Source organism: Leptodactylus fuscus, chromosome 7 (assembly GCF_031893055.1).
Source record: "Leptodactylus fuscus isolate aLepFus1 chromosome 7, aLepFus1.hap2, whole genome shotgun sequence".
In the NCBI taxonomy this organism is placed as follows: Eukaryota; Metazoa; Chordata; class Amphibia; order Anura; family Leptodactylidae; genus Leptodactylus; species Leptodactylus fuscus.
In genome coordinates, this window is record NC_134271.1 from 150,101,554 (window position 1) to 150,117,558 (window position 16,005).

Consider the following 16,005-nt stretch of genomic DNA (forward strand, 5'->3'; position numbering starts at 1 on the left):
CAATGGAGGTCTATGTAGACCGCCAGGCTACTTTTTTCCGTGAACAGCATGTTGTCGCTCACGGAAAAAAGAATCGACATGCCCTTTCTTGAGGCGGACTCCGTGGCTGATTCAGCCTTGGCGTCAGCCTCGCTGAAGCAACCTTCGGAGTAGGCCCATTTAGAGATGAGCGAGTACTGTTCGGATCAGCCGATCCGAACAGCACGCACGCAGTGAAATGAATGGACGTAGCCGGCACGCGGGGGGTTACGTGGCCGGCGTCAAAGCGGAAGTACCAGGTGCTTCCATTCATTTCAATGCGTGCGTGCTGTTCGGATCGGCTGATCCGAACAATACTCGCTCATCTCTAGGCCCATTCATTTGAGCCTACTCCGGAGGGGGAAGCCGCGACAGTCACATTTTGGCCCGAGAGTGACGTGGCTCCCCGTGTCACTCTCAGTACCAAAATTCGCCCATCCGCTCCCCATGAGAACGGGACCTGATGTTTTAGTCACACATGACACTACGTTTAAATTTGTGCCGGGATGTCCGTTGTCCTGGTCTGTCGGAGGACTACAACAACGAACACACAAACGGGGACCAACGGATGAACCCAACTGGGGGTTCGTCAGATATCTGTTCTTTTTTAACTAAAAACCTGGACATAAAAAAAAACAAATCGCACTCCAAACGCCGACGTGAACGAAGAATTACTCGCTCTAGAACATGACGAGAGGGTCTACACACCACTAAAATAGTCCTACTATGATGTGTCGAGAGAGGCTAGCCCACTTGTTGATGGTTTCCTTGCAGCAATTGTTTTTTTCCCCCCTCATAGCAAAAACCAAACAAGTCAAAGAAGAAGAATAGGAATGAATAGAGATGACGCAGACGCTGAATTTGACATTTTCGGTCGGTGAAACTTTGCTTTCCATATATAATGATTATCTAATAACTCATTCTGTAATTATTCCAGGCACAGAACTTCGCGCGACGTTACATTGCGCAGGAGTCGGCTCCACGTTCACGCTGTCAGCCTGCTGAAATGAAGTGACAATTTACATTCAGTCTCCATGGCACCGGCTGCTGTAAAAGCGTCTCGACAAGTACAAGAAATCCACCGCTCCACTATATCATTATTTCAGAGCTCATCCCAAATCCGGCATCTTATTTACTTGGCCTGGCCGTGTTCAGAGGGTGACGTGACAGGGCCCTTTTATAAGGCCTCATAGGACCCGCATACCTCATAATCTGTTAATTCACGGTACCCTCCGACGAAATTCAGAACGGTAAAATGTTTGTCGTCTTCAAAGCCCTGACAAATCTATTCGCTTATTGTGTTGACTATCTCCGACGCAGTAAATACTGATTATTATAGCCAAAATGGCCGCCGTTAGAGATCCCACAGGGGTCGTCACCAAACTATGCCAGATTGCTGCGTGACTAATCTGTCTATTTATGCGGAAAGGTATCGCCGCGTAACCACAAAGGATTGCCAGAGGACGGCTCAAGGACCGGTGAACGGGTTGCAGTTAATTCAGAGGGTAAAAAAAATTAAGGACAATCTGGTGAAGTTTTTGAAGCACATTAGTCACGTATAGAACTTTTACATAGTATATAACATACGGTAATACATTTATTGACAAATCTGCAAAATTCGTCCAGTGGTTCTCGCTTAGGCAGATATGCAAAGGCTGATAGGGGTAATCTGATGAAACAGTAGGTCTTGCCACTAGAGGCCGTAGAAGTGCTACCATCGCTCCCTATAAAAAGGCCATCAGAGGCCACTTTTGGGTAGTGTACCTCTTGGTACAAGAGAGTTGAGTCCTATACATAATTTTACAATGCACTCAAAGACATCTTGCCAGTTGACAGGCTTTGAGAGAGGGCGCATAATCTGACAAAGAAAAGCAGGATGGTCGTTTTCGACAAATTACCCTCTCTCTAGACAATTCTGACCTAGCTGTTAGAGAGGGATTCAGTGGCAAGCACGAGCAGCTCCCACAGGTTTCTCCATCACCATCAAGACATAGGTGGCTTCTTCATTACTTACCCCCGTCTCTGCTTGAACTATTTTCAGAAGCTCAAGCCTAGTAGATGTCCTATCATTGACCACCATTGCCTTCACTTGCAGTGGGATTGTGAATGACCGCGGACGGCTATCGACTGAAACTATTTCATCTTTAGCAACAAATCCAGGGGCTATTTATGATCTGTAATGGTTGGGATGAAGACCTCATGCTGAGCTTTCCAAGCCTGCCTTAACGTGTTCCAAGAGACATCATCATGTATAGGACATCCTCCTGGCCAAAGTGTTGCCTCTCTTGGCAAGGATTCCAACCAGTTCAACTCCGAAGTTGATGTATTGGAGGCAGGAAATAAAAAGGAAGAGCATCTTTGGTAAGGGGCAATCTGTGACAGCAATGACTGGGCCATAGCAACTCCAAAATGGCAGGTCTTGTAGAATATTTTCAGTCTGTAGCGTTTAATACCTACCAAGAATTGTCTAAGGAATCGGAGACGGGGTCAGGGGAAGGAAAGGCTTAATAATGCATGTGGGTAGTTCAGGCGAGCCCATCTAATCCGATTCCAGAGAAAGGAAACTGGAGAACAAATTGCTAAAAAAATCTAATGGACATGGACATGGAATCGTAGCTTGTCAGTGCGCCCAAGCTGACCCATTTAACACTGAAGGCTTCCAGGATCGGAATGAGACCATCAGCAGTGGACCGTGGAGGAATTTAAAGAGGCAACCTGAAGGAATCATTCTCGTTTGCATCATGTGGATGGTCGGGTGTCGAAACATTGCTTACATGGGTAAAAGATGGCACCAGGATCCACCATAGATGAAACCAAGCTATGATGCTCTGGGGAACAGTCCGCTAGAAACCAAACAAACATTCTCGATGCTACAAGTACCGAAACATTGAACTGACCAAGTACTCCCCACTTCAAAGAAGTGATAGTCCCCCCCTAATGGCCTCTTCAGCAGGAAAAAGTACTCAAAAATTGTTTAGATGTTGTCCGAGGAACATGATAAAGATCATGGTGGCCTCCAAATTCACCAGACATCAATCTAATCGATTAACGGTGGTATGTGCTGAAAAAACAAGGTCCAATCCATGAAATCAGAAATCACACAACGTACAGGATATATAGGATTGCTGCTAACATCCTGGACTCCTTCCGAGATCTTCTGGTGGAACACAAGCAGAAACTACACGATGCTACGTAGGTCATTTTACTGTTATAGTGGATTGATGTACACACAAAAAAAAAACAAAGTTCCTACGGCTTTGCTGATTAAAGGACTTCAAACTAAAAAAAAAAAATTTTTTATTTTATTTTTTATTTTAAGACGTACCAACACAATGACTAGAACCAATTTAGTTTGGCTCTACTGTACAATGTCCACTCAAAGATGGATTATTGATGGAGAGTTGACTTGCACGTCAAAAGCTGGAACATAAGACTCGGAGACAGAAGAAAAACCCTCATACGGTTGAGTTGAAAATATAAAAAAAGGCTTTTATTGCAATATAAAATTCTTTACAAATTAGTAGAAAAATGTATAGATACATGGACATTATTCACATTTTATTAACAAAGTCGGTCGTGTGCTCCGAGCATTAATCATCCTCCATGTCACAACCAATACTCTACATAAAGCTCGACACCACCGATATAGGTGACATGATACGGGGTCTTCACGAGACTCCAGAATGAAGAGGAGGAAGGAGCGACCAATCAGATCCAGGGGCTCCCCCCTGTTGCTTATCAACTTGCCAAAAACCCTTTTTCAGAAATGTGTTTTTCATACAAAAAAAAAAAATAGCCTCAAAAATTGGTATTTTTTTTTTTATCTACAATCCATTTTTCCCCCCACTTTCTCCTTTGAAGCAATATTTTAAATATCGTGGACAACCCTTTTAAATTTACTATTCTAAACTAAAAAAAATGTAGGGCACCCTACACGGAAAAAAAAAAAAAAAAAAAATTAAAGTTTCATCAGCTTGTCTCAAATCCAATTCTGGAAAATTAGACAGCAACCAAAATGGCTACCGCAATTTATTTTTCTTTAACAAACCATACCATAGCAACCTTCCGCTAGTAAAATTAAAGGGACCCTATCATTAGAATCCCTTTTTTTCTAACTAACATGTAGGAATAGCCTTAAGAGAGGCTATTCTTCTCCTACCTTTAGATGTCTTCTCCGCGCCACCGTTCAGCAGATATTCCGTTTTCCGTCTTTATGCAAATGAGTTCTCTTGCAGTATTGGGGGCGGCCCCAGCGCTCAAACAGCACTGGGGGCGTCCCCGATGCTGCGAGAGAACTTTCCAGTGACGCCTCCATCTTCTTCAGGAACCGGGCTCTACATGTCGTCTTCCGGCCTGGCATTCAATCTTCTACGCATGTACAATCGGCTCTCCCAAGCGGGCCTCAGGCAAATCCGACTGCACCTGCGTGACCGTTTTTTCATGGCCGCTTACTACAAGAGCTTGCGTAAGCGGCCACAAAAAAATGGCCGCACGCAGGTCCAGTCATGTGCATGCATAGAAGATTGAAAGCCCAGCCGGAAGACGACGCATAGAGGCCGGTTCCTGAAGAAGATGGAGGCAGCGCTGGAGAGTTCTCTCGCAGCACTGGAGACACCCCCAGTGCTGTTTGAGTGCTGGGGCCCGCCCCCAGTGCTGCAAGAGAACTAATTTGCATAAAGACAGAAAACAGAATATCTACCGAACGGCGGCGCGGAGAAGACATCTAAAGGTAGGAGAAGAATAGCCTTTAAGGCTATTCCTACGTGATAGAAAAAAAAAAAAAAGGGATTCTAATGATAGAATCCCTTTACGTTACACCATAAAGTTGGACGAGCCTAACAGGCACTTGATGCTTTACGGAGTAAGAACGACACCACATGTTAGCAAAATTCAGGGGAAAATACATCTCATATTACATAAAGTATTACATAACATATATAATATAATCTCCCCCCCCAAGTATAAATAACATTCACATAGGACAGGGCTCAGCAACCGTCGGCGCTCCAGCTGTCGTGAAACTACAACTCCCAACATGTTCCTATCACTTCTATGGGAGCTCAAAAAGAAGTCAAGGCGGTGAGTATGCCGGAAGTTGGGGTGTCACTGCGGGTGGAGCACTAAAGGTGCCAATAAAGTAAAATTCCTTCAGTTGTAAAACATTTCCTGCTCAGCACGTAGACACAGTATATTGTAAAGCAGAGGACAGGCCAAAGAGGGACAACTTACGAGCATAAGGCAGATTTACTAAGCTAAACGCACCAAAAATGTGGCTCGGTTCATCACAAATTCTGGCAAACGTGTCTTGTGCCAAGCTTGTAGAGAGTTTATGACATTTGTATCACTGATTAGACAAGGAGACATAGGCTACGAAAGAGGAAGTGAGACCAAGAAAAGAAAGGAAGTGGCTTAAAGGGGATGTCCAAGACTTCATATTGAATAATGATGACTCGTATTTGTGTTGGTTTCCTCCCACACCCCCAAAGACATACTGATAGGAAATATAGATTGTGAGCGATATATGAGACAGTGAGTGACAAGTACAGCGCTGTCGAATATGATCAGATATCAAAGATCTATCCTAAGGATACATCATTAGTAGCCAAAACACATGGGGTCTTGGGCAACCCAGTTAAAAGGGTTTTCCCATCTCAGTGTTTCAGCACTCTGCTTGCAGTCTCTTTTTCTCACTTCCTGTATTTCTTCTCCCACCTCCTTATACAGATCAGGTAATATGCAGATGCTTGTACAGAATGTTATCTGTGTGTTTACATAGAGAGATAGCAGACTCAGCTTTATCAGCAAACTGCAATTAGCTGAACTGATTGTCCTGCCGGTGTAGTCACTTGTCCTATAAGTCTGTGGTTATAGCAACACTGTGTAAACAATGGGAGGAATAAGTTCACATAGCAAGCAAACAAAGCAGAATTTCTAAAGCAATATATTTAGGAAAAGTCTTCAATTTACATAAGCTACCAGTATAGGATCCTTGAGCTGGGACAACCCATTTAAAGGGATCCTATCACACAGACACAATTTTTTCTAGGTACCATGTTGGAATAGCCGTAAGAAAGGCTATTCGTCTCCTACCTTTCGTCGTCTACTCCGCGCCGCCATTCACCTACAATCTCGGTTCTTATTGGTATGCAAATTAGCTCTCGCAGTAATGGGGGCGGGCCCCAGCGCTCAAAAAGCACTAGGCGCGTCCCCAATGCTGCGAGAAAACTCTCTCCAGCAGCATCCTCTTTAGCCTTTTCTTCCAGCGGTAGCTTGTAACTTCTAAGCCTCGGGCAGAGCAGACTGCGCATGCCCACAGGCCACGAGAAAATGGGCGATTCCACAGTATTGTAAGCGACCATTTTCTTGCGGCCTGTGGGCATGCGCAGTCTGCTCTGCCCAAGACCTAGAAGTTACAAGCTACCGCCGGAAGAAGAGGCTGAAGAGGACGCTGCTGACGAAGATGGAGGCGGCGCTGGAGTTTTCTCGCAGCATTGGGGACGCCTCCAGTGCTGTCTGAGCGCTAGTGCCCGCCCCCAGTGCTGCGAGAGAGCTCATTAGCATACCGACAAGAACCGGGATTGTAGGCGAACGGCGGCATGGAGAAGACGATGAAAGATAGGAGACGAATAGCCTTTCTTAAGGCTATTCCGACGTGGTACCTAGAAAAAAAATTGTGTCTGAGTGATAGGATCCCTTTAATATGTGCCACATCTTATTGTTTGCTATGGACAACAAAGTCAGTCAGTTTTGATAAAGTAGGTCTCATTTGTCAATATCGCCAGCCGGAAAATTAGGCCTTCTTGCTCATTGTAACCAATGAATCGGTAATTTTTTTTTAGGGAAAATTAATATTAAAAAAAAAGTCTACAATCCAAATTTAAAAAGTTGGAAATACCCAGGAAAACAAATTAAAAAAAAAAAAAAAATCATATATACATGTACAAAAAAAACCTAAAAACGTGCACGTGTGGAATGTACGGAATTCATATCAAATACCATTTTTTCATTATTTTTTTTATGCTGGACTGTATTGCTCTGGCGGTTTATACGTTTTTGGCGTCGGCTGCCATGGAGTTAACGAAGAACAACCACGGATATGAGTGTTAAATTCTAACATCGCAGCTTTTAATGAATATTAAGTGGGCTAAGAGCGGCTGCCATAGAAACAGCCTGCCGACTGGAGAAACTTTGTCAGAGCGGCGTAACCTCTGCCTGGTACGCTCCGTCTTTTGTATTCCAACACACTCTGCGGTAATACCATTCTGTATTGACGTGTCAATCTCTCGTCTCCGAGCCAGCAAAGCTCGGGAGTCCCAAGTGTGACCACGTAAGGATCCTGCCAAGGCGCAACCCCGTCAGCTATCCTAGATGGCAAGCGTTACATTTTCATCAGTAGGCCAAAAAAATTTTTTTAAAAATTGAATGCAATTTTTTAAATCTGAAAATCGAAAAGTTTGTTAAAAAAAAAAAAAGTTTAAAATTATAAAATGGACCAAAGTTAAAAAAAAAAAAAAAATTATTAAAAAAAAAAAATATATGACTATGATCACTAGAGGTAGATTATGACAACACCGCTCTCTTCCCAGCCATTAGGACCAGATTGGTCAAATATTCAATGGTGACAGTATGGCCAGAAGTGGTCGTGTTCTGAACCAGCTGCGGCAACACTGTTGGATTCCGTTATGAAGGTGTTCACCAACAAAACCCAAACAAAATGGCCACCTATCATAACAGATATTGACGACACTAAGGGGGCCGTTCACACTTGAGTCTGCTGTCCGTCCGCTGTGATCAAACAGATTGGGGACGGACTTGCAAACAGTCAGTTTAAAAACCCATTAATTTCAATGGGCTTTTAATGCAAACCTCTGGTGTCTGTATGAAGCCTCTCCGCTGGGAAACCGTTTTTTTAACGGACACAAAAGTCCTGCATGTGGGAAAAAAACGGAATTGCGATGGATTGGATGTAAACGGACACAAGGTAAAAGCTCATTGAAATGAATGGAAATTTTAACGGATTTCTGATGGATCAGCCAGTGTCCGTTGCTAAAATCTTGTAGTGGACAACAGCAACGGACACCACTGATGGTCACCAACCATGGTAGTGTGAATGCCCCCTTACATGACTGGACAGGCTGCACTCTCAGTGATGTCACCGCTCTCTAGTATACGGATAGGCTGTATTCTCAGTGATGTCACTGCTCTCTAGTATACGGATAGGCTGTATTCTCAGTGATGTCACCGCTCTCTAGTATACGGATAGGCTGTATTCTCAGTGATGTCACCGCTCTCTAGTATATAGATAGGCTGTATTCTCAGTGATGTCACTGCTCTCTAGTATATAGATAGGCTGTATTCTCAGTGATGTCACCGCTCTCTAGTATATAGATAGGCTGTATTCTCAGTGATGTCACTGCTCTCTAGTATACGGATAGGCTGTATTCTCAGTGATGTCACCGCTCTCTAGTATATGGATAGGCTGTATTCTCAGTGATGTCACCGCTCTCTAGTATACGGATAGGCTGTATTCTCAGTGATGTCACCGCTCTCTAGTATATAGATAGGCTGTATTCTCAGTGATGTCACTGCTCTCTAGTATATAGATAGGCTGTATTCTCAGTGATGTCACCGCTCTCTAGTACATGGATAGGCTGTATTCTCAGTGATGTCACCGCTCTCTAGTATACGGATAGGCTGTATTCTCAGTGATGTCACCGCTCTCTAGTATACGGATAGGCTGTATTCTCAGTGATGTCACCGCTCTCTAGTATACAGATAAGCTGTATTCTCAGTGATGTCACCGCTCTCTAGTATATAGATAGGCTGTATTCTCAGTGATGTCACCGCTCTCTAGTATACGGATAGCCTGTATTCTCAGTGGTCACCGCTCTCTAGTACATGGATAGGCTGTATTCTCAGTGATGTCACCGCTCTCTAGTATACGGATAGGCTGTATTCTCAGTGATGTCACCGCTCTCTAGTATACGGATAGGCTGTATTCTCAGTGATGTCACCGCTATTCCTTAAGTTGACAGGCTGCTTTTCTTGGTAATATCATAGTTATAGTTGAAGGCTAAAGAAACACAAAGGCAAAAAGTTGTATGTAATGATCTACGGTGTCGTGCTGCGACCTGCAACTATGTGCAACATGATAGTCGGTAGGATTCTGTTCAGTGGTTGCATGCGACTCTTTTACCACACACTCACCACTGACTCACATGCCACATTTGTGCGACATGCTTGCAATCGCAACCCTAAATGCGTCACACAACTTTGCAGTGTAGTCCTAACCTTACGCGCGCATTTTTTTTGTAGATGGAAAGAGGTGCCGCGGCAAAGCTACATCAGTAGTGCACAAACTCCAGAGCGGCTGCCGACACCAAACACAAGACTGAAGCGATGTATAATGCAGGAGCACATTACACGGGGAATGTATTACCTGTACAATAGAAGGAATGAAGAGGCTGGAGTGAAGCGAGCGCTCCCACAGAATATATAAATATAAAGGAGTATAGATATGTACATTTACAATGAGGCACATCTATGTCCGCCTGCGGAGGCCGACGAATCCCTGAAGCAGAACTACGCCCACCGTACGGCATTGCCATACAGGATTGCATTTTATGACGAGGCCAGGGGACTATTCTCCTGAAGACCCCTGACCTCCAAAGCCCAGGATTCACCCACCTCTTCTGGACTCAGCCCCCCTGGAGACAAGCTGAAAAGTTCGCCAACCTGCTAGGTCACATGACAACACTTTCCATGGGAATGTCGCAGTGATGTTCCACCGTCTCTATCTCGGTTATTTCTGTGCCCTGTAACTCCTCGGTGGAGATAATGATGGTGTCTCCGTCCTCCACCACGGTAAAGCTGTCCCCATTGATATGTTGACGGGCCAGGTTCTCCAGCCTGACCCGGTATTCCTCCGCCTCCTGTTCCTTCTCCAGGAGCTGCTGCCGGTATTCCTGGGCCCGGACGTTCGCCTCATGCAGCTGCTGTTCTAATAGTTTCCTGGCGTTCTCATCGTGGTGATTGTCCTAAAGAGGAAGAGGAGAAAAGAAAGTTAAGTGGCACACCAAAGTATGAGGACACTTACACAGAACTGCACCGAGTGTTTGCCCCAGCAAGTCCTCTCTGACTGAGCGGCATCAGCCATCTGACCCCAACCCTGGTGTCTTATTGCCATATTTACAGTTACAACTTCTGAAGGTGTGCCCCTCCTGTACTGTCTCATTACCGTATTTACAGCACTAAATGGTGTACCCCCGAACTGCTACTACTTTATCTGGAGGCATACCCTCATCTAAAGGGATTCTACCATTAAAAACACTTTTTTTCCTCGTTGACACGACGGAATAACCTTAAAAAGGCTATTATTCTCCTACCTTTAGATGTCTTCTCCACCCCACCATTCGGTTAAAATCCCGTTTTCCTCTGGTATGCAAATGAGTTCTCGCAAACACTGGGGGCGGTCCCTAGCACTCAATCAGCACTGTGGACGTCTCCAATGCTGCGAGACAACTCTCCAGCGCTGCCTCCATCTTCTTCAGGAACCAGGATCTTCACGCGTCTTCCTCCAGGGGACGGCTTCAAACTTCTAGGCCTCGGCCTACAGCAAAGCCGACAGTGCATGCCCGCCGGCCACAAGAAAATGGCTACTTACGCAGTAAGTAAGCGGCCATTTTCTTGTGGCCTGTGGGCATGTGCTGTCGACTCTCCCCGAGGCCTACAAGTTTGACCGCCTACGCCGGAAGAAGACGCGTGAAGAGCATGTTCCTGAAGAAGATGGAGGCGGCTCTGGAGAGTTCTCGCAGCATTGGAGACGCCTCGAGTGCTGTTTGAGCGCTGGGGACCGCCTCCAGTGCTGTGAGAGAACTCATTTGCATACCGACAAAAACCGGGATATCTACGGAATGGTGTCACAGAGAAGACATCTAAAGGTAGGAGAAGAATAGCCTCTCTTAAGTCTATTCCTACGTGTCAACAAGAAAAAAAAAAAAAAATGTGTTTCAATGGTAGAATCCCTCTAATGTCTCATTACTGTATTGGCCCTATAAATCCAGCACATCTCCTCACCATATTCTCTTTAACAGCACTTTCCACCGCTACCAGACGAGGTCTTTTGGCGGGTGGAGCGTCCTCCTCCGTAACCACCTCTTCTATTACCTCTCCTTCGGGAATGGCGACAACTGTAAACAAGACGACTACCGTTATATACCCGACTCCTCTTTGTATCCTCTGCCCGCTCTATAGACCCCTCAGCTCACCTTGTTCTCCATTTTGAATGGTCACTAGGAGCGGATGTCGGATGTGATCTGTGGTAAAGCCCCCGTGTAAGTTACCGAGTTGTACACCATCTGTCACAATGGTGATGACCCTCTGACCTCCGTTCTCCATGATCTGCCCGACGGAGTCCATTGACACGAGTTCAGCAGTGGAACCTGGTGAGGGAGACAATGCACGCCTTAGAAGAGTTCAGGGACTTGGAATAGTCAGGACTTCTTTAGGACGGCACTCACCACCAGTATTGTTAGTGCCTGAGATAGGAGTGGACGCCTCTGCGAGCGCTGCCAGAGTGGCAAGAACAGAGTTGGGGTTAGTAATTTCAATGGTGCCCCCATTGCCAGCTGCAAAGACAAGAGTATAATCTTAATGAAGCCCTGTCCTGTACACGAGCACATACGAGCCAATACACCGCCACCTAGTGCTCAAGACAAGACAGTGCAGATACAGTAATCCTGCATTCGGTAAATGTACCGTATAACTCAATCCTATGTCGTACCTGTGGAGGTTGTCATACTGGGCGCCAGGATGATCTGTGGTGATGAGACGGTGATGGTATTGGTATTTGGCTGGATGTGGATGTGACCCTGTCCCTGCATGGTTTCCTGTTGTGGAAAAGCAAATAAAAACAAAAAAAATGTCAGTGCAGTGTTCTCTAGTTAGATCCAAAGCTGCAGTCACAATTCTGACAATTTTCTGTAGGGTAAACTAACAATCTGCTCACCTGTAAGGTTATCAGTAACTCGGGGTAGTTTCTGTCTAGGGCGATATCAAACGGCGTTTTTCCGAACTTGCTCTGAATGTTGACGTCAGCCCCGTTCTTTATGAGCAGGTCCACCACTTCCTGGTGATTGTGCTCCGTCGCCCAGTGCAGCGCCGTCATTTCCAGCATGTCCTTAGCGTTGATGTTCGCTCCATTCTAAAAGGGCAACATCAGGGGTTAATCATTTCCTGACCAATGAGGAAAGGTTTTGGAGTTGGCTCCACCCTGTGGGTGCGGTCACACCTTGATCAGCAGATCCACGATGAGAGCGTGTCCCTCGAAGGCCGCCATGTGTAGGGGAGTCCTGTCCACCTTTGTTCGGGCATCTCTGCTGATCCCTGCTTGGAGCAGAACTTTCACCGTAGAGAGGTGACCGTACTGGGCCGCGAGATGGAGAGGAGACGTCCCCAGCTGGAAGACACAGGAAAATCATCTTAGAAACACAAAGTTAACGATCAGCCGGGAGGTGCCATGAAAAGAAGCACAAAAAATGCCCGAGGAAAGACTTACAAGGCCTCGCACTAGTCGCACGACCAAAGATTGTCATGTCAACCTACAACTCCTTCAACATTCCCTGACGGATACTCATCTGTCTGCCTTGTGTGGAGTTAAAGGGGTTGTCCACGGGGAAGGTGAAACACAGAAAAAAAAAACAAAAGAAACCAAACATGCTCAACTGGGTGGGTCAACCGGGTGCTCCGGCTTCTGCCAGCGGTCACATGAAAGGACCCAGGACGTCACTGTTGATGTTCCAGGTTCTTTCCAGAGACCGCTGAGGCCAATTAGGTGCCGCAATGGACAGGTGAGTATGGTTATTATTTTATGTTTCACCTTCCCCAGCCTCCTCCTCCAGGTATGTACCCGCTCACGGAAAAAAGAAGCGAGCTGCCCTTTCTTCAGGCGGATTCCTCGGCTAAATCAGCCCCGGGGCAGCACCCTCCGGGCTAGGCTCATTCATTTGGGCCTATTCCGGAGCGGGAAGCCGCGACTGTCGGAAGCCACGAAAGGCGTATTTTGGTCCTAGTCTGCCGTGGCTTCCCGCGTCAAAATCAGGACCAAAATACGCCCCCTTTGCCCCGTGTGAATTAGGCCTTAGAGGACAGACAGAACTCTCATTCCTCTACTTATCCTGCTGATGCTCCAACTCTCGGTCACGTGACCAACTCCGCTCAACGGACCTGTAGCCCAAGCAAAAGGGAGTCTAACATCAGCGAAAGTTGGAACAGATGCAGGGCAGGAAGAGAAACAAGAGTTATGGCCTCAGCTGCCCTCTGTACAGGTAATGGGGGACCAGGGTGTATATTAGTAATAAATATGTCCTCAGGAATATGCGGTTTTATATACCGCAGTCCGCACTGTCGGCTTTCCTGTTATGTGTCCTGGAGCTGGAGATATCGGTGCCGTTACCTCAGAAGGGCGTTCCTGACAGTCTAGCTGAACTATGAGGTATTCCCCCCAACAGTACTCATCTACTCCTCCATATCCCTGTACTGTCAGAGGGGGCCCAGCCATGACGCTAAGCTGTGAAGAACGCTCCACGGTACTCGTCTATGGATGACTATAGTCGGGGAGCGTTCCTCACAGCTCAGAGTCATCACTGGACGGTAAGGAAATCCCCCTCTGACAGTACAGGGCTAAACAAGTACAGTCAGGAGGGGGGTTCTTCACAGCCCAGCTATCTTGTCAGGAACGCCCTTCTGTCAGTGGGCAGAGATCGGTGTCGTTATAACGGCACCGATATCTCCAGCCCCCGAGAAAACCGATAGTGCGCTGAATTCACTGTCGGCTTTCTAGCGGTATATAAAACCGCATGTGCCCAAGGACACGTAAGGTCTTCTTTAAAGGGGTATTTCAGTAAGGCCAAGAATAGGGGTAACTTGATGACTACTGCGACCTACCACAAGAATTTGGGTGCTTTACACCTCAGTTTTGAATTAAGTGACCAAATGGACGGCATGTACCCCTGAGGACCACTGGAGATAGCCGAAACACAGCTTAGTTATCTCCAGTGGTCCCACTGAAATAAATGCACGTTCTGATGCAAAACACCCCAGTTCTCGTCATCAGTGGGGGTCTCAGTGGTCAGTCCCCTACCGATCATCAAGTTACCCCCCCATCCAAATGACACACCTATTTAACCAGTGCACTAGTAAGCGTTTACTGCCCAGATAATAGCTTTAAAGGGATTTTTCAGTCTGAGGGTAAGTTCACATAGAGTTTTTTGGTCAAAATTTTGAGGCCGTATTCGCCTAAAAATCCTGACCAAAAAGGCGGCTCCCACTGAAATCAATGGGAGCCGCTCAGGTGTTTTTTTCCGGGAGCCTGCTTGTTCCGGCTCCCGGGAAAAGAAGCGAGCTGCTTATTCTTCAGGCTGAGTCACCTCGCGATTCGACCTGAAGACACTCCCTTCTCCCGACTAGGCCCATTCATTGGGTCTAACACTGAGCGGAGTCGCGGCTACCCGTATTTTGGGGTTCCAATAAAGCCCGTGTGAACTAACCCTTACATAGATAAGATATGCCATTAGGTTATGACTAGTGAGAGTCCATCTCCGTGACCCCCACTGGCAAATTGTCATGAGGCTGTAGAGATGAGCCCATACTGTTGTCCCTTTAATCTCAGGGCCGGTGACCTAAGGTCAGCCCACCACCATACAGCTGCAGGGGAAAGACTAGTGAGCGCATGTGTCCCCGGACCGAGGACGTACCCAGTCAGTGGTGAATGGCGCCCCGTTCTGCATCAGCTGCCGCACTTCATCGTCTTCTCCGTTGCGAGCCGCTTCTAGTAACCTCTTCCCCAGGTCCAACGCCATCTGTAAGGGAAAGAGTCGGCGATCTTTAGGATATAGATACACCTACGTGATTGTCCAGTGAAGATATGGGGTGTATGTCTACTCATAAGTGGGGGGAGGGCGGCAAAGGTGACATAAGGGTGTAATAATAAGGGGGCAACGCATACAAGACAACAATGGATTCATATTTTTTTGTCCCAAAATCCGGTGACAACCAATATGGCTGCCATCAAGGCTCTGAGACGCATTGTCGCTCGGCTTTTCCCCCCCGGGTCCTTCATAGGACAAATCACTGGTGTGTTTTACCGGTCAGGGGTGAGGAAAAGCTGGATGACGACCCCTGGTAAACAAGGGAAAGCGGCGAAGACAGAGGTCACTCAAATTTCGAAGGATTGGGCAGGACTAAGAAATGGGGAAAAGACAAGGGGGGGACAAGTCTGTAAAGGGGGGGGGGGGGACAAGTCTGTAAGGGGGGGGGGGTGTAAATTGGCGCTACTGAATTTGGCCCAGGCATCTGCAGGAGGTGGGTGGGATGTGGTCAGGGAGGGGTTAACATGGGGGAGGGGAGGCCATAGATGTGGCTGGTCAGAGGACCTATTCATTGAGGGGCGGTGTGTGGGGTATATTGGTAAGAGTTGGGGTGTCCCTCTAGGCTGCCCCCCTCCCTCTCCACCAATTACACATGGGGCCACCACATGGCTAGCCACGGACTACATCCCCGACTACCGGCCTCACTCACCGCCGGGCCCGTCAGCGTTCACATCCAGGTTGTCCGGCCCGGTCCTCCTCAGTCCGCCCTCTCCGGTAAGCCGCCGTCACCTAGCTCTTAATATTTCATCGATTCCAAAAGTTTGGGTCCCAACAAGATGGCGGCGCCACCAGCGGAGGAGTCCGGGACGGAAGTAGGGAGCGACGCGTCTGTGTGCGGCGGAGGAATCCGGCAGCGAACTCGGAAACACTGCGCCTGGAAGCGACGGGACTCGATACAGAGAAGCGCGCCTGCGCAGAACCGCTGACGAAAAGGGCGGGCAATCAGTGTTGTGTTTTATTTCAGGAGTCTGTCAGACGCGGGCTGCCATCGCTTGTTGTTAGGCAGGCGGCCATGTTCTCCACAGTGGAGCTTGTCTTTATAGCCAAAATGGTTGTAGAA

At 47.0% G+C, this 16,005-nt stretch overlaps 1 protein-coding gene across 2 annotated transcripts; it reads right to left on the reverse strand.

Annotated features, from left to right (window-relative positions):
• Nucleotides 1-8,890: 8,890 nt before the first annotated feature.
• GABPB2 (GA binding protein transcription factor subunit beta 2) lies at nt 8,891-15,747 on the reverse strand. 2 transcript variants are annotated; one of them, XM_075281228.1, is made up of 9 exons: nt 15,595-15,747; nt 14,772-14,876; nt 12,308-12,475; nt 12,026-12,220; nt 11,801-11,906; nt 11,541-11,645; nt 11,286-11,459; nt 11,095-11,207; nt 8,891-10,055 (listed from the first exon to the last, which is right to left on the reverse strand). In XM_075281228.1, the coding sequence occupies exons 2-9, from the start codon at nt 14,874-14,876 to the stop codon at nt 9,762-9,764; spliced, it is 1,260 nt and encodes a 419-aa protein (XP_075137329.1). In that variant the 5' UTR covers nt 15,595-15,747; the 3' UTR covers nt 8,891-9,761. The 2 variants fall into 2 exon arrangements, with proteins under 2 accessions (XP_075137329.1, XP_075137328.1); XM_075281227.1 differs by having other exon boundaries at nt 11,538-11,645.
• Nucleotides 15,748-16,005: the final 258 nt, after the last annotated feature.